The sequence below is a fragment of the Salvelinus alpinus genome, chromosome 22 (genome assembly GCF_045679555.1).
Source record: "Salvelinus alpinus chromosome 22, SLU_Salpinus.1, whole genome shotgun sequence".
Classification (NCBI taxonomy): domain Eukaryota; kingdom Metazoa; phylum Chordata; class Actinopteri; order Salmoniformes; family Salmonidae; genus Salvelinus; species Salvelinus alpinus.
In genome coordinates, this window is record NC_092107.1 from 17,312,494 (window position 1) to 17,337,421 (window position 24,928).

The window sequence follows — 24,928 nt, forward strand, 5'->3', positions numbered from 1 at the left end:
TTGGTGTGTGAGATGTGAGGGGGATGGATGGATGGCAGGGGGCTGGGCTGCGGTTAGTGTGTGGAATGTGAGGGGATGGATGGATGGCAGGGGGCTGGGCTGGGGTTAGTGTGTGAGATGTGAGGGGGATGGATGGCAGGGGGCTGGGCTGGGGTTAGTGTGTGAGATGTGAGGGGGATGGATGGCAGGGGGCTGGGCTGGGGTTAGTTTGTGGGATGTGAGGGGATGGATGGATGGCAGGGGGCTGGGCTGGGGTTAGTGTGTGAGATGTGAGGGGGATGGATGGATGGCAGGGGGCTGGGCTGGGGTTAGTGTGTGAGATGTGAGGGGGTGGATGGATGGCAGGGGGCTGGGCTGGGGTTAGTGTGTGAGATGTGAGGGGATGGATGGATGGCAGGGGGCTGGGCTGGGGTTAGTGTGTGAGATGTGAGGGGGATGGATGGATGGCAGGGGGCTGGGGTGGGGTTAGTGTGTGAGATGTGAGGGGGATGGATGGATGCCAGGGGGCTGGGCTGGGGTTAGTGTGTGAGGTGTGAGGGGGATGGATGGATGGCAGGGGGCTGGGCTGGGGTTAGTGTGTGAGATGTGAAGGGGATGGATGGATGCCAGGGGGCTGGGCTGGGGTTAGTGTGTGAGATGTGAGGGGGATGGATGGCAGGGGGCTGGGCTGGGGTTAGTGTGTGAGATGTGAGGGGGATGGATGGCAGGGGGCTGGGCTGGGGTTAGTTTGTGGGATGTGAGGGGATGGATGGATGGCAGGGGGCTGGGCTGGGGTTAGTGTGTGAGATGTGAGGGGGATGGATGGATGGCAGGGGGCTGGGCTGGGGTTAGTGTGTGAGATGTGAGGGGGATGGATGGATGGCAGGGGGTTGGGCTGGGGTTAGTGTGTGGAATGTGAGGGGATGGATGGATGGCAGGGGGCTGGGCTGGGGTTAGTGTGTGAGATGTGAGGGGGTGGATGGATGGCAGGGGGCTGGGCTGGGGTTAGTGTGTGAGATGTGAGGGGATGGATGGATGGATGGCAGGGGGCTGGGCTGGGGTTAGTGTGTGAGATGTGAGGGGGATGGATGGATGGCAGGGGGCTGGGCTGGGGTTAGTGTGTGAGATGTGAGGGGATGGATGGATGGCAGGGGGCTGGGCTGGGGTTAGTGTGTGAGATGTGAGGGGGTGGATGGATGGCAGGGGGCTGGGCTGGGGTTAGTGTGTGAGATGTGAGGGGGTGGATGGATGGCAGGGGGCTGGGCTGGGGATAGTGTGTGAGATGTGAGGGGGTGGATTGATGGCAGGGGGCTGGGCTGGGGTTAGTGTGTGAGATGTGAGGGGGATGGATGGATGGCAGGGGGCTGGGCTGGGGTTAGTTTGTGGGATGTGAGGGGATGGATGGATGGCAGGGGGCTGGGTTGGGGTTAGTGTGTGAGATGTGAGGGGATGGATGGATGGCAGGGGGCTGGGCTGGGGTTAGTGTGTGAGATGTGAGGGGGATGGATGGCAGGGGGCTGAGCTGGGGTTAGTGTGTGAGATGTGAGGGGGATGGATGGCAGGGGGCTGGGCTGGGGTTAGTTTGTGGGATGTGAGGGGATGGATGGATGGCAGGGGGCTGGGCTGGGGTTAGTGTGTGAGATGTGAGGGGGGTGGATGGATGGCAGGGGGCTGGGCTGGGGTTAGTGTGTGAGATGTGAGGGGGATGGATGGATGGCAGGGGGCTGGGCTGGGGTTAGTGTGTGGAATGTGAGGGGATGGATGGATGGCAGGGGGCTGGGCTGGGGTTAGTGTGTGAGATGTGAGGGGGTGGATGGATGGCAGGGGGCTGGGCTGGGGTTAGTGTGTGAGATGTGAGGGGGATGGATGGATGGCAGGGGGCTGGGCTGGGGTTAGTGTGTGAGATGTGAGGGGGATGGCAGGGGGCTGGGCTGGGGTTAGTGTGTGAGATGTGAGGGGGATGGATGGCAGGGGGCTGGGCTGGGGTTAGTTTGTGGGATGTGAGGGGATGGATGGATGGCAGGGGGCTGGGCTGGGGTTAGTGTGTGAGATGTGAGGGGGGTGGATGGATGGCAGGGGGCTGGGCTGGGGTTAGTGTGTGAGATGTGAGGGGGATGGATGGATGGCAGGGGGCTGGGCTGGGGTTAGTGTGTGGAATGTGAGGGGATGGATGGATGGCAGGGGGCTGGGCTGGGGTTAGTGTGTGAGATGTGAGGGGGTGGATGGATGGCAGGGGGCTGGGCTGGGGTTAGTGTGTGAGATGTGAGGGGGATGGATGGATGGCAGGGGGCTGGGCTGGGGTTAGTGTGTGAGATGTGAGGGGGATGGCAGGGGGCTGGGCTGGGGTTAGTGTGTGAGATGTGAGGGGGTGGATGGATGGCAGGGGGCTGGGCTGGGGTTAGTTTGTGAGATGTGAGGGGGTGGATGGATGGCAGGGGACTGGGCTGGGGATAGTGTGTGAGATGTGAGGGGGTGGATGGATGGCAGGGGGCTGGGCTGGGGTTAGTGTGTGAGATGTGAGGGGGATGGATGGATGGCAGGGGGCTGGGCTGGGGTTAGTTTGTGGGATGTGAGGGGATGGATGGATGGCAGGGGGCTGGGTTGGGGTTAGTGTGTGAGATGTGAGGGGATGGATGGATGGCAGGGGGCTGGGCTGGGGTTAGTGTGTGAGATGTGAGGGGGATGGATGGCAGGGGGCTGGGCTGGGGTTAGTTTGTGGGATGTGAGGGGATGGATGGATGGCAGGGGGCTGGGCTGGGGTTAGTGTGTGAGATGTGAGGGGGATGGATGGCAGGGGGCTGGGCTGGGGTTAGTTTGTGGGATGTGAGGGGATGGATGGATGGCAGGGGGCTGGGCTGGGGTTAGTGTGTGAGATGTGAGGGGGATGGATGGATGGCAGGGGGCTGGGCTGGGGTTAGTGTGTGAGATGTGAGTGGTGGATGGATGGCAGGGGGCTGGGCTGGGGTTAGTTTGTGGGATGTGAGGGGGATGGATGGATGGCAGGGGGCTGGGCTGGGGTTAGTGTGTGAGATGTGAGGGGGTGGATGGATGGCAGGGGGCTGGGCTGGGGTTAGTGTGTGAGATGTGAGGGGGATGGATGGATGGCAGGGGGCTGGGCTGGGGTTAGTGTGTGAGATGTGAGGGGGATGGATGGATGCCAGGGGGCTGGGCTGGGGTTAGTGTGTGAGATGTGAGGGGGATGGATGGCAGGGGGCTGGGCTGGGGTTAGTGTGTGAGATGTGAGGGGGATGGATGGCAGGGGGCTGGGCTGGGGTTAGTTTGTGGGATGTGAGGGGATGGATGGATGGCAGGGGGCTGGGCTGGGGTTAGTGTGTGAGATGTGAGGGGGATGGATGGATGGCAGGGGGCTGGGCTGGGGTTAGTGTGTGAGATGTGAGGGGGATGGATGGATGGCAGGGGGTTGGGCTGGGGTTAGTGTGTGGAATGTGAGGGGATGGATGGATGGCAGGGGGCTGGGCTGGGGTTAGTGTGTGAGATGTGAGGGGGTGGATGGATGGCAGGGGGCTGGGCTGGGGTTAGTGTGTGAGATGTGAGGGGATGGATGGATGGATGGCAGGGGGCTGGGCTGGGGTTAGTGTGTGAGATGTGAGGGGGATGGATGGATGGCAGGGGGCTGGGCTGGGGTTAGTGTGTGAGATGTGAGGGGATGGATGGATGGCAGGGGGCTGGGCTGGGGTTAGTGTGTGAGATGTGAGGGGGTGGATGGATGGCAGGGGGCTGGGCTGGGGTTAGTGTGTGAGATGTGAGGGGGTGGATGGATGGCAGGGGGCTGGGCTGGGGATAGTGTGTGAGATGTGAGGGGGTGGATTGATGGCAGGGGGCTGGGTTGGGGTTAGTGTGTGAGATGTGAGGGGGATGGATGGATGGCAGGGGGCTGGGCTGGGGTTAGTGTGTGAGGTGTGAGGGGGATGGATGGATGGCAGGGGGCTGGGCTGGGGTTAGTGTGTGAGATGTGAGGGGGTAGGATGGATGGCAGGGGGCTGGGCTGGGGTTAGTTTGTGGGATGTGAGGGGGATGGATGGATGGCAGGGGGCTGGGCTGGGGTTAGTGTGTGGGATGTGAGGGGGATGGATGGATGGCAGGGGGCTGGGCTGGGGTTAGTGTGTGAGATGTGAGGGGGATGGATGGATGGCAGGGGGCTGGGCTGGGGTTAGTGTGTGAGATGTGAGGGGGATGGATGGCAGGGGGCTGGGCTGGGGTTAGTTTGTGGGATGTGAGGGGGTAGATGGATGGCAGGGGGCTGGGCTGGGGTTGGTGTGTGAGATGTGAGGGGGATGGATGGATGGCAGGGGGCTGGGCTGCGGTTAGTGTGTGGAATGTGAGGGGATGGATGGATGGCAGGGGGCTGGGCTGGGGTTAGTGTGTGAGATGTGAGGGGGATGGATGGCAGGGGGCTGGGCTGGGGTTAGTGTGTGAGATGTGAGGGGGATGGATGGCATGGGGGCTGGGCTGGGGTTAGTTTGTGAGATGTGAGTGGGTGGATGGATGGCAGGGGGCTGGGCTGGGGTTAGTGTGTGAGATGTGAGGGGATGGATGGATGGCAGGGGGCTGGGCTGGGGTTAGTGTGTGAGATGTGAGGGGGATGGATGGATGGCAGGGGGCTGGGGTGGGGTTAGTGTGTGAGATGTGAGGGGGATGGATGGATGCCAGGGGGCTGGGCTGGGGTTAGTGTGTGAGGTGTGAGGGGGATGGATGGATGGCAGGGGGCTGGGCTGGGGTTAGTGTGTGAGATGTGAAGGGGATGGATGGATGCCAGGGGGCTGGGCTGGGGTTAGTGTGTGAGATGTGAGGGGGATGGATGGCAGGGGGCTGGGCTGGGGTTAGTGTGTGAGATGTGAGGGGGATGGATGGCAGGGGGCTGGGCTGGGGTTAGTTTGTGGGATGTGAGGGGATGGATGGATGGCAGGGGGCTGGGCTGGGGTTAGTGTGTGAGATGTGAGGGGATGGATGGATGGATGGCAGGGGGCTGGGCTGGGGTTAGTGTGTGAGATGTGAGGGGGATGGATGGATGGCAGGGGGCTGGGCTGGGGTTAGTTTGTGGGATGTGAGGGGATGGATGGATGGCAGGGGGCTGGGCTGGGGTTAGTGTGTGAGATGTGAGGGGGTGGATGGATGGCAGGGGGCTGGGCTGGGGTTAGTGTGTGAGATGTGAGGGGGTGGATGGATGGCAGGGGGCTGGGCTGGGGATAGTGTGTGAGATGTGAGGGGGTGGATTGATGGCAGGGGGCTGGGCTGGGGTTAGTGTGTGAGATGTGAGGGGGATGGATGGATGGCAGGGGGCTGGGCTGGGGTTAGTTTGTGGGATGTGAGGGGATGGATGGATGGCAGGGGGCTGGGTTGGGGTTAGTGTGTGAGATGTGAGGGGATGGATGGATGGCAGGGGGCTGGGCTGGGGTTAGTGTGTTAGATGTGAGGGGGATGGATGGCAGGGGGCTGAGCTGGGGTTAGTGTGTGAGATGTGAGGGGGATGGATGGCAGGGGGCTGGGCTGGGGTTAGTTTGTGGGATGTGAGGGGATGGATGGATGGCAGGGGGCTGGGCTGGGGTTAGTGTGTGAGATGTGAGGGGGATGGATGGATGGCAGGGGGCTGGGCTGGGGTTAGTGTGTGAGATGTGAGGGGGATGGATGGATGGCAGGGGGCTGGGCTGGGGTTAGTGTGTGGAATGTGAGGGGATGGATGGATGGCAGGGGGCTGGGCTGGGGTTAGTGTGTGAGATGTGAGGGGGTGGATGGATGGCAGGGGGCTGGGCTGGGGTTAGTGTGTGAGATGTGAGGGGGATGGATGGATGGCAGGGGGCTGGGCTGGGGTTAGTGTGTGAGATGTGAGGGGGATGGATGGATGGCAGGGGGCTGGGCTGGGGTTAGTGTGTGAGATGTGAGGGGGTGGATGGATGGCAGGGGGCTGGGCTGGGGTTAGTGTGTGAGATGTGAGGGGGATGGATGGATGGCAGGGGGCTGGGGTTAGTGTGTGAGATGTGAGGGGGTTGATGGATGGCAGTGGGCTGGGCTGGGGTTAGTGTGTGAGAAGTGAGGGGGATGGATGGATGGCAGGGGGCTGGGCTGGGGTTAGTGTGTGAGATGTGAGGGGGATGGATGGATGGCAGGGGGCTGGGCTGGAGTTAGTGTGTGAGATGTGAGGGGGTGGATGGATGGCAGGGGGCTGGGCTGGGGTTAGTGTGTGAGATGTGAGGGGGATGGATGGATGGCAGGGGGCTGGGCTGGGGTTAGTGTGTGGGATGTGAGGGGGGTGGATGGATGGCAGGGGGCTGGGCTGGGGTTAGTGTGTGAGATGTGAGGGGGATGGATGGATGGCAGGGGGCTGGGCTGGGGTTAGTGTGTGAGATGTGAGGGGGTAGGATGGATGGCAGGGGGCTGGGCTGGGGTTAGTTTGTGGGATGTGAGGGGGATGGATGGATGGCAGGGGGCTGGGCTGGGGTTAGTGTGTGGGATGTGAGGGGGATGGATGGATGGCAGGGGGCTGGGCTGGGGTTAGTGTGTGAGATGTGAGGGGGATGGATGGATGGCAGGGGGCTGGGCTGGGGTTAGTGTGTGAGATGTGAGGGGGATGGATGGCAGGGGGCTGGGCTGGGGTTAGTTTGTGGGATGTGAGGGGGTAGATGGATGGCAGGGGGCTGGGCTGGGGTTGGTGTGTGAGATGTGAGGGGGATGGATGGATGGCAGGGGGCTGGGCTGCGGTTAGTGTGTGGAATGTGAGGGGATGGATGGATGGCAGGGGGCTGGGCTGGGGTTAGTGTGTGAGATGTGAGGGGGATGGATGGCAGGGGGCTGGGCTGGGGTTAGTGTGTGAGATGTGAGGGGGATGGATGGCAGGGGGCTGGGCTGGGGTTAGTTTGTGGGATGTGAGGGGATGGATGGATGGCAGGGGGCTGGGCTGGGGTTAGTGTGTGAGATGTGAGGGGGATGGATGGATGGCAGGGGGCTGGGCTGGGGTTAGTGTGTGAGATGTGAGGGGGTGGATGGATGGCAGGGGGCTGGGCTGGGGTTAGTGTGTGAGATGTGAGGGGATGGATGGATGGCAGGGGGCTGGGCTGGGGTTAGTGTGTGAGATGTGAGGGGGATGGATGGATGGCAGGGGGCTGGGGTGGGGTTAGTGTGTGAGATGTGAGGGGGATGGATGGATGCCAGGGGGCTGGGCTGGGGTTAGTGTGTGAGGTGTGAGGGGGATGGATGGATGGCAGGGGGCTGGGCTGGGGTTAGTGTGTGAGATGTGAAGGGGATGGATGGATGCCAGGGGGCTGGGCTGGGGTTAGTGTGTGAGATGTGAGGGGGATGGATGGCAGGGGGCTGGGCTGGGGTTAGTGTGTGAGATGTGAGGGGGATGGATGGCAGGGGGCTGGGCTGGGGTTAGTTTGTGGGATGTGAGGGGATGGATGGATGGCAGGGGGCTGGGCTGGGGTTAGTGTGTGAGATGTGAGGGGGATGGATGGATGGCAGGGGGCTGGGCTGGGGTTAGTGTGTGAGATGTGAGGGGGATGGATGGATGGCAGGGGGTTGGGCTGGGGTTAGTGTGTGGAATGTGAGGGGATGGATGGATGGCAGGGGGCTGGGCTGGGGTTAGTGTGTGAGATGTGAGGGGGTGGATGGATGGCAGGGGGCTGGGCTGGGGTTAGTGTGTGAGATGTGAGGGGATGGATGGATGGATGGCAGGGGGCTGGGCTGGGGTTAGTGTGTGAGATGTGAGGGGGATGGATGGATGGCAGGGGGCTGGGCTGGGGTTAGTGTGTGAGATGTGAGGGGATGGATGGATGGCAGGGGGCTGGGCTGGGGTTAGTGTGTGAGATGTGAGGGGGTGGATGGATGGCAGGGGGCTGGGCTGGGGTTAGTGTGTGAGATGTGAGGGGGTGGATGGATGGCAGTGGGCTGGGCTGGGGATAGTGTGTGAGATGTGAGGGGGTGGATTGATGGCAGGGGGCTGGGCTGGGGTTAGTGTGTGAGATGTGAGGGGGATGGATGGATGGCAGGGGGCTGGGCTGGGGTTAGTTTGTGGGATGTGAGGGGATGGATGGATGGATGGCAGGGGGCTGGGCTGGGGTTAGTGTGTGAGATGTGAGGGGGATGGATGGATGGCAGGGGGCTGGGCTGGGGTTAGTGTGTGAGATGTGAGGGGATGGATGGATGGCAGGGGGCTGGGCTGGGGTTAGTGTGTGAGATGTGAGGGGGTGGATGGATGGCAGGGGGCTGGGCTGGGGTTAGTGTGTGAGATGTGAGGGGGTGGATGGATGGCAGTGGGCTGGGCTGGGGATAGTGTGTGAGATGTGAGGGGGTGGATTGATGGCAGGGGGCTGGGCTGGGGTTAGTGTGTGAGATGTGAGGGGGATGGATGGATGGCAGGGGGCTGGGCTGGGGTTAGTTTGTGGGATGTGAGGGGATGGATGGATGGCAGGGGGCTGGGTTGGGGTTAGTGTGTGAGATGTGAGGGGATGGATGGATGGCAGGGGGCTGGGCTGGGGTTAGTGTGTGAGATGTGAGGGGGATGGATGGCAGGGGGCTGGGCTGGGGTTAGTTTGTGGGATGTGAGGGGATGGATGGATGGCAGGGGGCTGGGCTGGGGTTAGTGTGTGAGATGTGAGGGGGATGGATGGATGGATGGCAGGGGGCTGGGCTGGGGTTAGTGTGTGAGATGTGAGGGGGATGGATGGATGGCAGGGGGCTGGGCTGGGGTTAGTGTGTGGAATGTGAGGGGATGGATGGATGGCAGGGGGCTGGGCTGGGGTTAGTGTGTGAGATGTGAGGGGGTGGATGGATGGCAGGGGGCTGGGCTGGGGTTAGTGTGTGAGATGTGAGGGGGATGGATGGATGGCAGGGGGCTGGGCTGGGGTTAGTGTGTGAGATGTGAGGGGGATGGCAGGGGGCTGGGCTGGGGTTAGTGTGTGAGATGTGAGGGGATGGATGGATGGCAGGGGGCTGGGCTGGGGTTAGTGTGTGAGATGTGAGGGGGTGGATGGATGGCAGGGGGCTGGGCTGGGGTTAGTGTGTGAGATGTGAGGGGGTGGATGGATGGCAGGGGACTGGGCTGGGGATAGTGTGTGAGATGTGAGGGGGTGGATGGATGGCAGGGGGCTGGGCTGGGGTTAGTGTGTGAGATGTGAGGGGGATGGATGGATGGCAGGGGGCTGGGCTGGGGTTAGTTTGTGGGATGTGAGGGGATGGATGGATGGCAGGGGGCTGGGTTGGGGTTAGTGTGTGAGATGTGAGGGGATGGATGGATGGCAGGGGGCTGGGCTGGGGTTAGTGTGTGAGATGTGAGGGGGATGGATGGCAGGGGGCTGGGCTGGGGTTAGTTTGTGGGATGTGAGGGGATGGATGGATGGCAGGGGGCTGGGCTGGGGTTAGTGTGTGAGATGTGAGGGGGATGGATGGCAGGGGGCTGGGCTGGGGTTAGTTTGTGGGATGTGAGGGGATGGATGGATGGCAGGGGGCTGGGCTGGGGTTAGTGTGTGAGATGTGAGGGGGATGGATGGATGGCAGGGGGCTGGGCTGGGGTTAGTGTGTGAGATGTGAGTGGTGGATGGATGGCAGGGGGCTGGGCTGGGGTTAGTTTGTGGGATGTGAGGGGGATGGATGGATGGCAGGGGGCTGGGCTGGGGTTAGTGTGTGAGATGTGAGGGGGTGGATGGATGGCAGGGGGCTGGGCTGGGGTTAGTGTGTGAGATGTGAGGGGGATGGATGGATGGCAGGGGGCTGGGCTGGGGTTAGTGTGTGAGATGTGAGGGGGATGGATGGATGCCAGGGGGCTGGGCTGGGGTTAGTGTGTGAGATGTGAGGGGGATGGATGGCAGGGGGCTGGGCTGGGGTTAGTGTGTGAGATGTGAGGGGGATGGATGGCAGGGGGCTGGGCTGGGGTTAGTTTGTGGGATGTGAGGGGATGGATGGATGGCAGGGGGCTGGGCTGGGGTTAGTGTGTGAGATGTGAGGGGGATGGATGGATGGCAGGGGGCTGGGCTGGGGTTAGTGTGTGAGATGTGAGGGGGATGGATGGATGGCAGGGGGTTGGGCTGGGGTTAGTGTGTGGAATGTGAGGGGATGGATGGATGGCAGGGGGCTGGGCTGGGGTTAGTGTGTGAGATGTGAGGGGGTGGATGGATGGCAGGGGGCTGGGCTGGGGTTAGTGTGTGAGATGTGAGGGGATGGATGGATGGATGGCAGGGGGCTGGGCTGGGGTTAGTGTGTGAGATGTGAGGGGGATGGATGGATGGCAGGGGGCTGGGCTGGGGTTAGTGTGTGAGATGTGAGGGGATGGATGGATGGCAGGGGGCTGGGCTGGGGTTAGTGTGTGAGATGTGAGGGGGTGGATGGATGGCAGGGGGCTGGGCTGGGGTTAGTGTGTGAGATGTGAGGGGGTGGATGGATGGCAGGGGGCTGGGCTGGGGATAGTGTGTGAGATGTGAGGGGGTGGATTGATGGCAGGGGGCTGGGCTGGGGTTAGTGTGTGAGATGTGAGGGGGATGGATGGATGGCAGGGGGCTGGGCTGGGGTTAGTGTGTGAGGTGTGAGGGGGATGGATGGATGGCAGGGGGCTGGGCTGGGGTTAGTGTGTGAGATGTGAGGGGGTAGGATGGATGGCAGGGGGCTGGGCTGGGGTTAGTTTGTGGGATGTGAGGGGGATGGATGGATGGCAGGGGGCTGGGCTGGGGTTAGTGTGTGGGATGTGAGGGGGATGGATGGATGGCAGGGGGCTGGGCTGGGGTTAGTGTGTGAGATGTGAGGGGGATGGATGGATGGCAGGGGGATGGGCTGGGGTTAGTGTGTGAGATGTGAGGGGGATGGATGGCAGGGGGCTGGGCTGGGGTTAGTTTGTGGGATGTGAGGGGGTAGATGGATGGCAGGGGGCTGGGCTGGGGTTGGTGTGTGAGATGTGAGGGGGATGGATGGATGGCAGGGGGCTGGGCTGCGGTTAGTGTGTGGAATGTGAGGGGATGGATGGATGGCAGGGGGCTGGGCTGGGGTTAGTGTGTGAGATGTGAGGGGGATGGATGGCAGGGGGCTGGGCTGGGGTTAGTGTGTGAGATGTGAGGGGGATGGATGGCAGGGGGCTGGGCTGGGGTTAGTTTGTGGGATGTGAGGGGATGGATGGATGGCAGGGGGCTGGGCTGGGGTTAGTGTGTGAGATGTGAGGGGGATGGATGGATGGCAGGGGGCTGGGCTGGGGTTAGTGTGTGAGATGTGAGGGGGTGGATGGATGGCAGGGGGCTGGGCTGGGGTTAGTGTGTGAGATGTGAGGGGATGGATGGATGGCAGGGGGCTGGGCTGGGGTTAGTGTGTGAGATGTGAGGGGGATGGATGGATGGCAGGGGGCTGGGGTGGGGTTAGTGTGTGAGATGTGAGGGCGATGGATGGATGCCAGGGGGCTGGGCTGGGGTTAGTGTGTGAGATGTGAAGGGGATGGATGGATGCCAGGGGGCTGGGCTGGGGTTAGTGTGTGAGATGTGAGGGGGATGGATGGCAGGGGGCTGGGCTGGGGTTAGTTTGTGGGATGTGAGGGGATGGATGGATGGCAGGGGGCTGGGCTGGGGTTAGTGTGTGAGATGTGAGGGGGATGGATGGATGGCAGGGGGCTGGGCTGGGGTTAGTGTGTGAGATGTGAGGGGGATGGATGGATGGCAGGGGGCTGGGCTGGGGTTAGTGTGTGGAATGTGAGGGGATGGATGGATGGCAGGGGGCTGGGCTGGGGTTAGTGTGTGAGATGTGAGGGGGATGGATGGCAGGGGGCTGGGCTGGGGTTAGTGTGTGAGATGTGAGGGGATGGATGGATGGATGGCAGGGGGCTGGGCTGGGGTTAGTGTGTGAGATGTGAGGGGGATGGATGGATGGCAGGGGGCTGGGCTGGGGTTAGTGTGTGAGATGTGAGGGGATGGATGGATGGCAGGGGGCTGGGCTGGGGTTAGTGTGTGAGATGTGAGGGGGTGGATGGATGGCAGGGGGCTGGGCTGGGGTTAGTGTGTGAGATGTGAGGGGGTGGATGGATGGCAGGGGGCTGGGCTGGGGATAGTGTGTGAGATGTGAGGGGGTGGATTGATGGCAGGGGGCTGGGCTGGGGTTAGTGTGTGAGATGTGAGGGGGATGGATGGATGGCAGGGGGCTGGGCTGGGGTTAGTTTGTGGGATGTGAGGGGATGGATGGATGGCAGGGGGCTGGGTTGGGGTTAGTGTGTGAGATGTGAGGGGATGGATGGATGGCAGGGGGCTGGGCTGGGGTTAGTGTGTTAGATGTGAGGGGGATGGATGGCAGGGGGCTGAGCTGGGGTTAGTGTGTGAGATGTGAGGGGGATGGATGGCAGGGGGCTGGGCTGGGGTTAGTTTTTGGGATGTGAGGGGATGGATGGATGGCAGGGGGCTGGGCTGGGGTTAGTGTGTGAGATGTGAGAGGGATGGATGGATGGCAGGGGGCTGGGCTGGGGTTAGTGTGTGAGATGTGAGGGGGATGGATGGATGGCAGGGGGCTGGGCTGGGGTTAGTGTGTGGAATGTGAGGGGATGGATGGATGGCAGGGGGCTGGGCTGGGGTTAGTGTGTGAGATGTGAGGGGGTGGATGGATGGCAGGGGGCTGGGCTGGGGTTAGTGTGTGAGATGTGAGGGGGATGGATGGATGGCAGGGGGCTGGGCTGGGGTTAGTGTGTGAGATGTGAGGGGGATGGATGGATGGCAGGGGGCTGGGCTGGGGTTAGTGTGTGAGATGTGAGGGGGTGGATGGATGGCAGGGGGCTGGGCTGGGGTTAGTGTGTGAGATGTGAGGGGGATGGATGGATGGCAGGGGGCTGGGGTTAGTGTGTGAGATGTGAGGGGGTGGATGGATGGCAGGGGGCTGGGCTGGGGTTAGTGTGTGAGATGTGAGGGGGATGGATGGATGGCAGTGGGCTGGGCTGGGGTTAGTGTGTGAGATGTGAGGGGGATGGATGGATGGCAGGGGGCTGGGCTGGAGTTAGTGTGTGAGATGTGAGGGGGTGGATGGATGGCAGGGGGCTGGGCTGGGGTTAGTGTGTGAGATGTGAGGGGGATGGATGGATGGCAGGGGGCTGGGCTGGGGTTAGTGTGTGGGATGTGAGGGGGGTGGATGGATGGCAGGGGGCTGGGCTGGGGTTAGTGTGTGAGATGTGAGGGGGATGGATGGATGGCAGGGGGCTGGGCTGGGGTTAGTGTGTGAGATGTGAGGGGGTAGGATGGATGGCAGGGGGCTGGGCTGGGGTTAGTTTGTGGGATGTGAGGGGGATGGATGGATGGCAGGGGGCTGGGCTGGGGTTAGTGTGTGGGATGTGAGGGGGATGGATGGATGGCAGGGGGCTGGGCTGGGGTTAGTGTGTGAGATGTGAGGGGGATGGATGGATGGCAGGGGGCTGGGCTGGGGTTAGTGTGTGAGATGTGAGGGGGATGGATGGCAGGGGGCTGGGCTGGGGTTAGTTTGTGGGATGTGAGGGGGTAGATGGATGGCAGGGGGCTGGGCTGGGGTTGGTGTGTGAGATGTGAGGGGGATGGATGGATGGCAGGGGGCTGGGCTGCGGTTAGTGTGTGGAATGTGAGGGGATGGATGGATGGCAGGGGGCTGGGCTGGGGTTAGTGTGTGAGATGTGAGGGGGATGGATGGCAGGGGGCTGGGCTGGGGTTAGTGTGTGAGATGTGAGGGGGTGGATGGATGGCAGGGGGCTGGGCTGGGGTTAGTGTGTGAGATGTGAGGGGGTGGATGGATGGCAGGGGGCTGGGCTGGGGATAGTGTGTGAGATGTGAGGGGGTGGATTGATGGCAGGGGGCTGGGCTGGGGTTAGTGTGTGAGATGTGAGGGGGATGGATGGATGGCAGGGGGCTGGGCTGGGGTTAGTTTGTGGGATGTGAGGGGATGGATGGATGGCAGGGGGCTGGGTTGGGGTTAGTGTGTGAGATGTGAGGGGATGGATGGATGGCAGGGGGCTGGGCTGGGGTTAGTGTGTGAGATGTGAGGGGGATGGATGGCAGGGGGCTGGGCTGGGGTTAGTGTGTGAGATGTGAGGGGGATGGATGGCAGGGGGCTGGGCTGGGGTTAGTTTGTGGGATGTGAGGGGATGGATGGATGGCAGGGGGCTGGGCTGGGGTTAGTGTGTGAGATGTGAGGGGGATGGATGGATGGCAGGGGGCTGGGCTGGGGTTAGTGTGTGAGATGTGAGGGGGATGGATGGATGGCAGGGGGTTGGGCTGGGGTTAGTGTGTGGAATGTGAGGGGATGGATGGATGGCAGGGGGCTGGGCTGGGGTTAGTTTGTGGGATGTGAGGGGGATGGATGGATGGCAGGGGGTTGGGCTGGGGTTAGTGTGTGGAATGTGAGGGGATGGATGGATGGCAGGGGGCTGGGCTGGGGTTAGTGTGTGAGATGTGAGGGGGTGGATGGATGGCAGGGGGCTGGGCTGGGGTTAGTGTGTGAGATGTGAGGGGGATGGATGGATGGCAGGGGGCTGGGCTGGGGTTAGTGTGTGGGATGTGAGGGGGGTGGATGGATGGCAGGGGGCTGGGCTGGGGTTAGTGTGTGAGATGTGAGGGGGATGGATGGATGGCAGGGGGCTGGGCTGGGGTTAGTGTGTGAGATGTGAGGGGGTAGGATGGATGGCAGGGGGCTGGGCTGGGGTTAGTTTGTGGGATGTGAGGGGGATGGATGGATGGCAGGGGGCTGGGCTGGGGTTAGTGTGTGGGATGTGAGGGGGATGGATGGATGGCAGGGGGCTGGGCTGGGGTTAGTGTGTGAGATGTGAGGGGGATGGATGGATGGCAGGGGGCTGGGCTGGGGTTAGTGTGTGAGATGTGAGGGGGATGGATGGCAGGGGGCTGGGCTGGGGTTAGTTTGTGGGATGTGAGGGGGTAGATGGATGGCAGGGGGCTGGGCTGGGGTTGGTGTGTGAGATGTGAGGGGGATGGATGGATGGCAGGGGGCTGGGCTGCGGTTAGTGTGTGGAATGTGAGGGGATGGATGGATGGCAGGGGGCTGGGCTGGGGTTAGTGTGTGAGATGTGAGGGGGATGGATGGCAGGGGGCTGGGCTGGGGTTAGTTTGTGGGATGTGAGGGGATGGATGGATGGCAGGGGGCTGGGCTGGGGTTAGTGTGTGAGATGTGAGGGGGATGGATGGATGGCAGGGGGCTGGGCTGGGGTTAGTGTGTGAGATGTGAGGGGATGGATGGATGGCAGGGGGCTGGGCTGGGGTTAGTGTGTGAGATGTGAGGGGGATGGATGGATGGCAGGGGGCTGGGCTGGGGTTAGTGTGTGAGATGTGAGGGGGTGGATGGATGGCAGGGGGCTGGGCTGGGGTTAGTGTGTGAGATGTGAGGGGATGGATGGATGGCAGGGGGCTGGGCTGGGGTTAGTGTGTAAGATGTGAGGGGGATGGATGGATGGCAGGGGGCTGGGGTGGGGTTAGTGTGTGAGATGTGAGGGGGATGGATGGATGCCAGGGGGCTGGGCTGGGGTTAGTGTGTGAGGTGTGAGGGGGATGGATGGATGGCAGGGGGCTGGGCTGGGGTTAGTGTGTGAGATGTGAAGGGGATGGATGGATGCCAGGGGGCTGGGCTGGGGTTAGTGTGTGAGATGTGAGGGGGATGGATGGCAGGGGGCTGGGCTGGGGTTAGTGTGTGAGATGTGAGGGGGATGGATGGCAGGGGGCTGGGCTGGGGTTAGTTTGTGGGATGTGAGGGGATGGATGGATGGCAGGGGGCTGGGCTGGGGTTAGTGTGTGAGATGTGAGGGGGATGGATGGATGGCAGGGGGCTGGGCTGGGGTTAGTGTGTGAGATGTGAGGGGGATGGATGGATGGCAGGGGGTTGGGCTGGGGTTAGTGTGTGGAATGTGAGGGGATGGATGGATGGCAGGGGGCTGGGCTGGGGTTAGTGTGTGAGATGTGAGGGGGTGGATGGATGGCAGGGGGCTGGGCTGGGGTTAGTGTGTGAGATGTGAGGGGATGGATGGATGGATGGCAGGGGGCTGGGCTGGGGTTAGTGTGTGAGATGTGAGGGGGATGGATGGATGGCAGGGGGCTGGGCTGGGGTTAGTGTGTGAGATGTGAGGGGATGGATGGATGGCAGGGGGCTGGGCTGGGGTTAGTGTGTGAGATGTGAGGGGGTGGATGGATGGCAGGGGGCTGGGCTGGGGTTAGTGTGTGAGATGTGAGGGGGTGGATGGATGGCAGGGGGCTGGGCTGGGGATAGTGTGTGAGATGTGAGGGGGTGGATTGATGGCAGGGGGCTGGGCTGGGGTTAGTGTGTGAGATGTGAGGGGGATGGATGGATGGCAGGGGGCTGGGCTGGGGTTAGTTTGTGGGATGTGAGGGGATGGATGGATGGCAGGGGGCTGGGTTGGGGTTAGTGTGTGAGATGTGAGGGGATGGATGGATGGCAGGGGGCTGGGCTGGGGTTAGTGTGTGAGATGTGAGGGGGATGGATGGCAGGGGGCTGGGCTGGGGTTAGTGTGTGAGATGTGAGGGGGATGGATGGCAGGGGGCTGGGCTGGGGTTAGTTTGTGGGATGTGAGGGGATGGATGGATGGCAGGGGGCTGGGCTGGGGTTAGTGTGTGAGATGTGAGGGGGATGGATGGATGGCAGGGGGCTGGGCTGGGGTTAGTGTGTGAGATGTGAGGGGGATGGATGGATGGCAGGGGGTTGGGCTGGGGTTAGTGTGTGGAATGTGAGGGGATGGATGGATGGCAGGGGGCTGGGCTGGGGTTAGTGTGTGAGATGTGAGGGGGTGGACGGATGGCAGGGGGCTGGGCTGGGGTTAGTGTGTGAGATGTGAGGGGATGGATGGATGGATGGCAGGGGGCTGGGCTGGGGTTAGTGTGTGAGATGTGAGGGGGATGGATGGATGGCAGGGGGCTGGGCTGGGGTTAGTGTGTGAGATGTGAGGGGATGGATGGATGGCAGGGGGCTGGGCTGGGGTTAGTGTGTGAGATGTGAGGGGGTGGATGGATGGCAGGGGGCTGGGCTGGGGTTAGTGTGTGAGATGTGAGGGGGTGGATGGATGGCAGGGGGCTGGGCTGGGGATAGTGTGTGAGATGTGAGGGGGTGGATTGATGGCAGGGGGCTGGGCTGGGGTTAGTGTGTGAGATGTGAGGGGGATGGATGGATGGCAGGGGGCTGGGCTGGGGTTAGTTTGTGGGATGTGAGGGGATGGATGGATGGCAGGGGGCTGGGTTGGGGTTAGTGTGTGAGATGTGAGGGGATGGATGGATGGCAGGGGGCTGGGCTGGGGTTAGTGTGTGAGATGTGAGGGGGATGGATGGCAGGGGGCTGAGCTGGGTTTGTGTGTGAGATGTGAGGGGGATGGATGGCAGGTTGCTGGGCTGGGGTTAGTTTGTGGGATGTGAGGGGATGGATGGATGGCAGCGGGCTGGGCTGGGGTTAGTGTGTGAGATGTGAGGGGGATGGATGGATGGCAGGGGGCTGGGCTGGGGTTAGTGTGTGAGATGTGAGGGGGATGGATGGATGGCAGGGGGCTGGGCTGGGGTTAGTGTGTGGAATGTGAGGGGATGGATGGATGGCAGGGGGCTGGGCTGGGGTTAGTGTGTGAGATGTGAGGGGGTGGATGGATGGCAGGGGGCTGGGCTGGGGTTAGTGTGTGAGATGTGAGGGGGATGGATGGATGGCAGGGGGCTGGGCTGGGGTTAGTGTGTGAGATGTGAGGGGGATGGCAGGGGGCTGGGCTGGGGTTAGTGTGTGAGATGTGAGGGGATGGATGGATGGCAGGGGGCTGGGCTGGGGTTAGTGTGTGAGATGTGAGGGGGTGGATGGATGGCAGGGGGCTGGGCTGGGGTTAGTGTGTGAGATGTGAGGGGGTGGATGGATGGCAGGGGACTGGGCTGGGGATAGTGTGTGAGATGTGAGGGGGTGGATGGATGGCAGGGGGCTGGGCTGGGGTTAGTGTGTGAGATGTGAGGGGGATGGATGGATGGCAGGGGGCTGGGCTGGGGTTAGTTTGTGGGATGTGAGGGGATGGATGGATGGCAGGGGGCTGGGTTGGGGTTAGTGTGTGAGATGTGAGGGGATGGATGGATGGCAGGGGGCTGGGCTGGGGTTAGTGTGTGAGATGTGAGGGGGATGGATGGCAGGGGGCTGGGCTGGGGTTAGTTTGTGGGATGTGAGGGGATGGATGGATGGCAGGGGGCTGGGCTGGGGTTAGTGTGTGAGATGTGAGGGGGATGGATGGCAGGGGGCTGGGCTGGGGTTAGTTTGTGGGATGTGAGGGGATGGATGGATGGCAGGGGGCTGGGCTGGGGTTAGTGTGTGAGATGTGAGGGGGATGGATGGATGGCAGGGGGCTGGGCTGGGGTTAGTGTGTGAGATGTGAGTGGTGGATGGATGGCAGGGGGCTGGGCTTGGGTTAGTTTGTGGGATGTGAGGGGGATGGATGGATGGCAGGGGGCTGGGCTGGGGTTAGTGTGTGAGATGTGAGGGGGTGGATGGATGGCAGGGGGCTGGGCTGGGGTTAGTGTGTGAGATGTGAGGGGGATGGATGGATGGCAGGGGGCTGGGCTGGGGTTAGTGTGTGAGATGTGAGGGGGATGGATGGATGGCAGGGGGCTGGGCTGGGGTTAGTGTGTGAGATGTGAGGGGGATGGATGGATGGCAGGGGGCTGGGCTGGGGTTAGTGTGTGAGATGTGAGGGGGGTGGATGGATGGCAGGGGGCTGGGCTGGTGTTAGTGTGTGAGATGTGAGGGGTGGATGGATGGCAGGGGGCTGGGCTGGGGTTAGTGTGTGAGATGTGAGGGGGATGGATGGATGGCAGGGGGCTGGGCTGGGGTTAGTGTGTGAGATGTGAGGGGGTGGATGGATGGCAGGGGGCTGGGCTGGGGTTAGTGTGTGAGATGTGAGGGGGTGGATGGATGGCAGGGGGCTGGGCTGGGGTTAGTTTGTGGGATGTGAGGGGGGTGGATGGATGGCAGGGGGCTGGGGTTAGTTTGTGGGATGTGAGGGGGGTGGATGGATGGCAGGGGGCTGGGGTTAGTGTGTGAGATGTGAGGGGGGTGGATGGATGGCAGGGGGCTGGGCTGGGGTTAGTTTGTGGGATATGAGGGGGTGGATGGATGGCAGGGGGCTGGGCTGGGGTTAGTTTGTGGGATGTGAGGGGATGGATGGATGTCAGGTTTAGGAGGCTGGGGTTGCTGATTAATGCGTCTTTGTGCTGTGATGTGCCATTACCAGCACTAATGAGAACTAAGCCAAAGGGTGTGTGTCTGGGGGTCCAAGGGTGTGTGTGTGTGTGTGTGTGTGTGTGTGTGTGTGTGTGTGTGTGTGTGTGTGTGTGTGTGTGTGTGTGTGTGTGTGTGCGTGCGTGCGTGCGTGCGTGCGTGCGTGCGTGCGTGAGTGCGTGCGTGCGTGTGTGTGTACATCTGCATCTATGTGTCTATGTGTGTGCGTGTGTGTGACCAGCTCAGCACCCAGCACAAGGAGAGAGATTAATTATTTGTGGTTTAGAGAGAATACATTTTGTGCTTACACTGGTGGGCTGTGGATTACGTCCGCTTCTCCTCTCCTCCCTGGGGCAAAACAGGGGTGGGGGCCGGGGTTTGGAGACAGAGGGAAGGAGGGACTGAAGAGAGGAGAGATTCTCAGAAGTCTTATTTCAGAGGAGGCCTTTCCTCCATTCCTCTCTCTCTCTCCCTGCCCTCTATCTTTCTCTTACCCTCTGCTTTCTCTCTGTGAATGTCTCTGTGCATGTGTTCTCAGACTGCCTTCGTGTTTCTGTGTGCGTTTGTGTCTGTGCGTTTGTGTGTGTCTTTGTGTCTGTGCGTTTGTGCGTGCGTTGGTGTTTGTGTCTGTGTGTTTGTATTTGTGTGTTTGTAACGTGTGTTTGTAACGTGTGTGTGTGTGTGTGTGTGTGTGTGTGTGTGTGTGTGTGTGTGTGTGTGTGTGTGTGTGTGTGTGTGTGTGTTGGCCAACTGAGTGTTCCTCCTCGTCTGATGTCGGTTGACAGTGTGTCCAGGGGCACCATCTCCACATACGTCCAAGAGAATTCTCTCTTTTCTCCCTCTCTTTCATTGTATTCGTCCCGCTCTCCTTCTCTCCGCCCCTGGGTCTGTCTTCTGCATATGGGGTACTGACTGGAGTGGAATTGTGCAAACGCCTCCTCTCTCTCTCTCTCTCTCCCTCTCATACACACACATGCACAGAACACACACACACACTGTCTCAGCCTCTCACGTACACACAAAGACACATCCAAGTGTGTGTACATGTGTGTCCTTTTTCCAAAGCTACGCAGTGGGTCTCGTCCTCTCTGCCTACATGTATTGATCTATCAGGATAGTCCACTGGTCCCGTGTGGCTCAGTTGGTAGAGCATGGCACTTGCAACGCCAGGGTTGTGGGTTCATTCCCCACGGGGGGACCAGGATGAATATGTATGAACTTTCCAATTTGTAAGTCGCTCTGGATAAGAGCGTCTGCTAAATGACGTAAATGTAAATGTAGTCAAAAACACAAGTAGCTCTCCGCTCAAGACAAGAGATTGGACTGAACATTGGACTCCCGAGTGGTGCAGCGGTCTAAGGCACTGCGTCTCAGTGCTAGAGGCGTCACTACAGACCCTGGTTTGATTCCAGGCTTTATCCCAACCGGACGTGATTGGGAGTCCCATAAGGCGGCGTACAATTGGCCCAGCATCGTCCGGGTTTGGCCCGGGTAGGCCGTCATTGTAAATAAGAATTTGTTCTTAACTGACTTAACTGAAAATACAAATATATACAGTACCGTTCAAAAGTTTGGAGTCACTTAGAAATGTCCTTGTTTTTGACAGGAAAGCTACTTTTTTGTCCGTTAAAATAACATCAAATTGATCAGAAATACAGTATAGACATTGTTAATGTTGTAAATTACTATTGTAGCTGGAAACGGCAGATTTTTAATGGAATATCTACGTAGGCGTACAGATGCCCATTATCAGCAACCATCACTCCTGTGTTCCAATGGCACGTTGTGTTAACTAATCCAAGTTTATCATTTTAAAAGGCTAATTGATCATTAGAAAACCCTTTTGCAATTATGTTAGCACAGCTGAAAACTGTTGTTCTGATTAAAGAAGCAATAAAACTGGCCTTCTTTAGACTAGTTGAGTATCTGGTGCATCAGCTTTTGTGGGTTCGATTACAGTCTCAAAATGACCAGAAACAAAGAACTTTCTTCTGAAACTCAGTCTATTGCTTCTTTAATCAGAACAACAGTTTTCAGCTGTGCTAACATAATTGCAAAAGGGTTTTATAATGATCAATTAGCCTTTTAAAATGATAAACTTGGATTAGCTAACACAACGTGCCATTAGAACACAGGAGTGATGGTTGCTGATAATGGTTCTCTGTACGCCTATGTAGATATTCCATTACAAATCTGCCGTTTCCAGCTACAATAGTCATTTACAACATTAACAATGTCTACATTGTATTTCTGATCAATTTGGTGTTATTTTAATGGACAAAAAAATAGCTTTTCTTTCAATACAAGGACATTTCTAAGTGACCCCAAGCTTTTGAACGGTAGTGTATGTTTGTGTCACCCCACACCGCTCTCACCATCTCTCTCTCTCTCTCTCTCTCCTGTCTCCTCTACTCTCTTAGTCTTCCGAGCCTCTTAAAATTACAGGCTGAGACCAGCAAAGCTGCAAACAGCCTGTTCACTTTAACACTTCCCTAAGACCTGCTCTTTCCATGACAGCCTGACCCGGTGAATTCAGGTGAAAGCTATGATCCCTTATTGATCTCACTTGTTAAATCCACTTCAATCGGTGTAGATGAAGGTGGGAACACCGGTTAAAGAAGGATTCTCAAGACAGTTGAGACATGGATTTTGTATGTGTGCCATTCAGACGGTGAATGGGCAAGACAAAAGATTGAAGTGCCTTTAAACGGGACATGGTAGTAGGTGCCAGGCGCACCAGTTTGAGTGTCAAGAACTGCATTACTGCTGGGTTTTTCACACTCAACAGTTTCCCGTGTGTATCAAGAATGGTCCACCACCCAAAGGACATCCAGCCAACTTGACACAGCTGTGGGAAGCATTGGAGTCAACATGGGCCAGCATCCCTGTGGAACACTTTCGACACCTTGTAGAGTCCATGTCCGACGAATGTAGGCTGTTCTGAGGGCAAAAAGGGGTGCAACTCAATATTAGGAATGTTTAGCAAACATTCTATATTGTTTTACAATAAGCTGAATATTCTACTTCACACCGTGAAGGAGCAAGCAGTTACAATATTGTTCTTTATGATGATGTCCATATGACACAATCCTTTATGTCTCTCATGTCCTATCCTCTCTGTGATGGTCTCTCTCTCCTTCTCTCTCTCTGTGACTCAGACCCTGGCCCCCCGGCTGGCATCAAAGCTGTGCCTTCTTCTACCAGCAGTGTGGTGGTTTCCTGGCTACCCCCGCACAAGCCCAATGGAATCATCCGCAAGTACACCATCTACTGCTCTAGCCCCGGATCAGGCCAACCGGTGAGTTGGGAGAGGGGTTGGATGAAGTCAATGGGTTTTGTCCATCTCACTCACTTGGAGGGTCCCTCGGCATGGATTATAATACAGTCTCCTCTGAATGTGTGTGTGTGTGTGTGTGTGTGTGTGTGTGTGTGTGTGTGTGTGTGTGTGTGTGTGCGTGTGTGCGTGTGTGCGTGCGTGCGTGCGTGCGTGCGTGCGTGCGTGCGCGCTGCAGTATCAGCAGGATGTGTGTGAAATGAGCTCTCCTCATACCGCAGTGTGTGCGCGGGTAAGCTCACCCTTCATCTGCATATCTGCGTCTCATCACGTTGGCAGCACAACCTAATCTGTTCATCAACGAGGGCAGGAAACAAGCTGACAGCAAACACTCTCTCTCTCTCTCTTTTCTAGCTATACTGCGAGTCCTGAAAAACAAGCATAAAACACCTCTTCCAGCATATTCACACAGACATACACACACACACACACGTAACCGAACACACACAGATATTATGTGATCCTTTACACCAAATGAATGTACCCCATTCAGACATGCACATGCTCACTCTACTCCTCTCTTTCCCTCATTCACAAATCCCTCTCTCCCTCTGTTCTTTTCTCTCCCTCTCTCTCTCTCGCTCTCTCTCTCCTGGCCCCCACGCAGTGTGAGGGATGATTACTATGTAAATGAGTGTGACTGGAGAGAGGGATGAGGGGGAGGTTGGGTCAGACACGCCGCGCGGGGAGTACTTTTGTTCCTCTTTTCATTATCTCCCTCTATCGCTCCCCGGATCAGCGCTATCTCCACGCCGGAGGAATATTTTAATATCCGTTACACCATCACACACTCCTCCCTCCCCCTCCCACCATCCATCATCCATCCTCCAGAGAGAAAGCCTGAGAGACAGAAGGATAAGGAAAGGGAGGAACAAGAGAGAGCACACTAGGAGGAAAGAGAGGTAGAGGGAGCGAGAGAACAGACAATGGGGAGATGGCGAGAGGGAGGGGAGAAAAGGAACATGGAGAGATAGAGGGAAAGAGAGAAGGGAGGCAGGGGAGACAAAGAGAGGGGAGGGAAGGGAGAAAGAGAGGGAACAGAGGGAAGAGAAGAAAGCTTTGATGAACCCAGCCACCCCAATGGATCTCCACAGGGCTGCGTTCAGTTGAGAAACAGTGAAAAACAACATGAATACGTGAATAAATGTGCCCAGAATAAACCATTTTTGCACAACAACATACTGTGATATTGTATGAATATGGAGATATGCTCTCTCTCTCTCTTTCTCTCTCTCTTTCTCTCTCTCTTTCTCTCTCTAGTCTGTGTAAAGATGAGCAGCACAGTGACAGGCTGTGCAGCTGGAGGGCCACAGACTAATTTGGTGTGGGGAAGGGGAAGGGTACTTCTTGGGTGCTGGGGCACCTTGGGGGTGTATGATGGGCAAGGGGCACGGAGTGTGTGTGTCTGGACAGTGATGAGGATGTGTCTGGACAGCAGACACACGGCTGGCTTAAACACACTACAATTACACAGAGCCCTGGCATCCAACCCCAGGTCATATCTGCCACAGTGTGTGTGTGTGTGTGTGTGTGTGTGTGTGTGTGTGTGTGTGTGTGTGTGTGTGTGTGTGTGTGTGTGTGTGTGTGTGTGTGTGTGTGTGTGTGTGTGTGTGTGTGTGTGTGTGTGTGTGTGTGTGTGTGTGTGTGTGTGTGTGAGAGAGAGAGTCCTTGTGCTCTCCTCTGCTGCTGCCTGCAGTAGATAGCCCTCATTAGACCGTCTGATTGTTCATGATATCTCTGGCTGACTGATTGTTCTGTCTTCTGTTGTCTCCCTCCCTCGCTCTCGTCTAACCGTCTGCACTCTCCTCCTCACTTCCTTTACCCTGTCTCTCTCTCTCTCTGGGGGTCTTTGTGCCCCCCATGCTCTCTTCACTCACCCATCAGTCCCCCATCCCTCCTCCACATCAACTCTACACTCTATACACACTGTGGCATTTTGATTGCAGAAAAAGAATGTAACGTAGCATCTAGCATAGCTAATTCTATTATTGTCCACCATTGTTCTCATAGCGTGTGGAGCCTAGGGCCTGTATTCATTTCGGAGTAGGACATCTCAGAGTAGGAGCGCTGATCTAGGATCTGTCCATGTAATCTTATTGATTAGGATCTTAAAGTTAAAAACAGATTCTAGATCAGCGCCGGAGTGGACAGTGTGATGTTTTCTCCCCCAGGCCCCCAGTGAGTACGAGGCCAACCCCGAGCTGCTGTTCTACCGGGTCACCCACCTGAACCGGGGACAGCAGTACCTCATCTGGGCCGCCGCCGTCACCACCGCCGGACGGGGGAACATCAGCGACAAGGTCATTGTGGAGCCTGCTGGGAAGGGTGAGTCCTCCACAGGGGTGTCGGGAGGAAGGGAAAGGGGGCACGGGGATGGCGTTAAGGTGGTTACGGGGGGTTGGTTAACCTCATGGCTTTTAGTTCCCCCTCCGTCCATCACTC

At 58.9% G+C, this 24,928-nt stretch overlaps 1 protein-coding gene across 4 annotated transcripts in view; it reads left to right on the forward strand.

Moving 5' to 3' along the window:
- The window catches only part of LOC139549143 (cell adhesion molecule DSCAML1-like), a 225,519-nt gene that overhangs the window by 173,532 nt on the left and 27,059 nt on the right, over positions 1-24,928 (forward strand). For all 4 annotated transcript variants that reach the window (XM_071359296.1, XM_071359298.1, XM_071359297.1 and 1 more), the window contains exons 21-22: positions 22,311-22,450; positions 24,658-24,811. In XM_071359296.1, the coding sequence (XP_071215397.1) occupies positions 22,311-22,450; positions 24,658-24,811 (294 nt within the window). The remainder of the gene's footprint in view (positions 1-22,310; positions 22,451-24,657; positions 24,812-24,928) is intronic.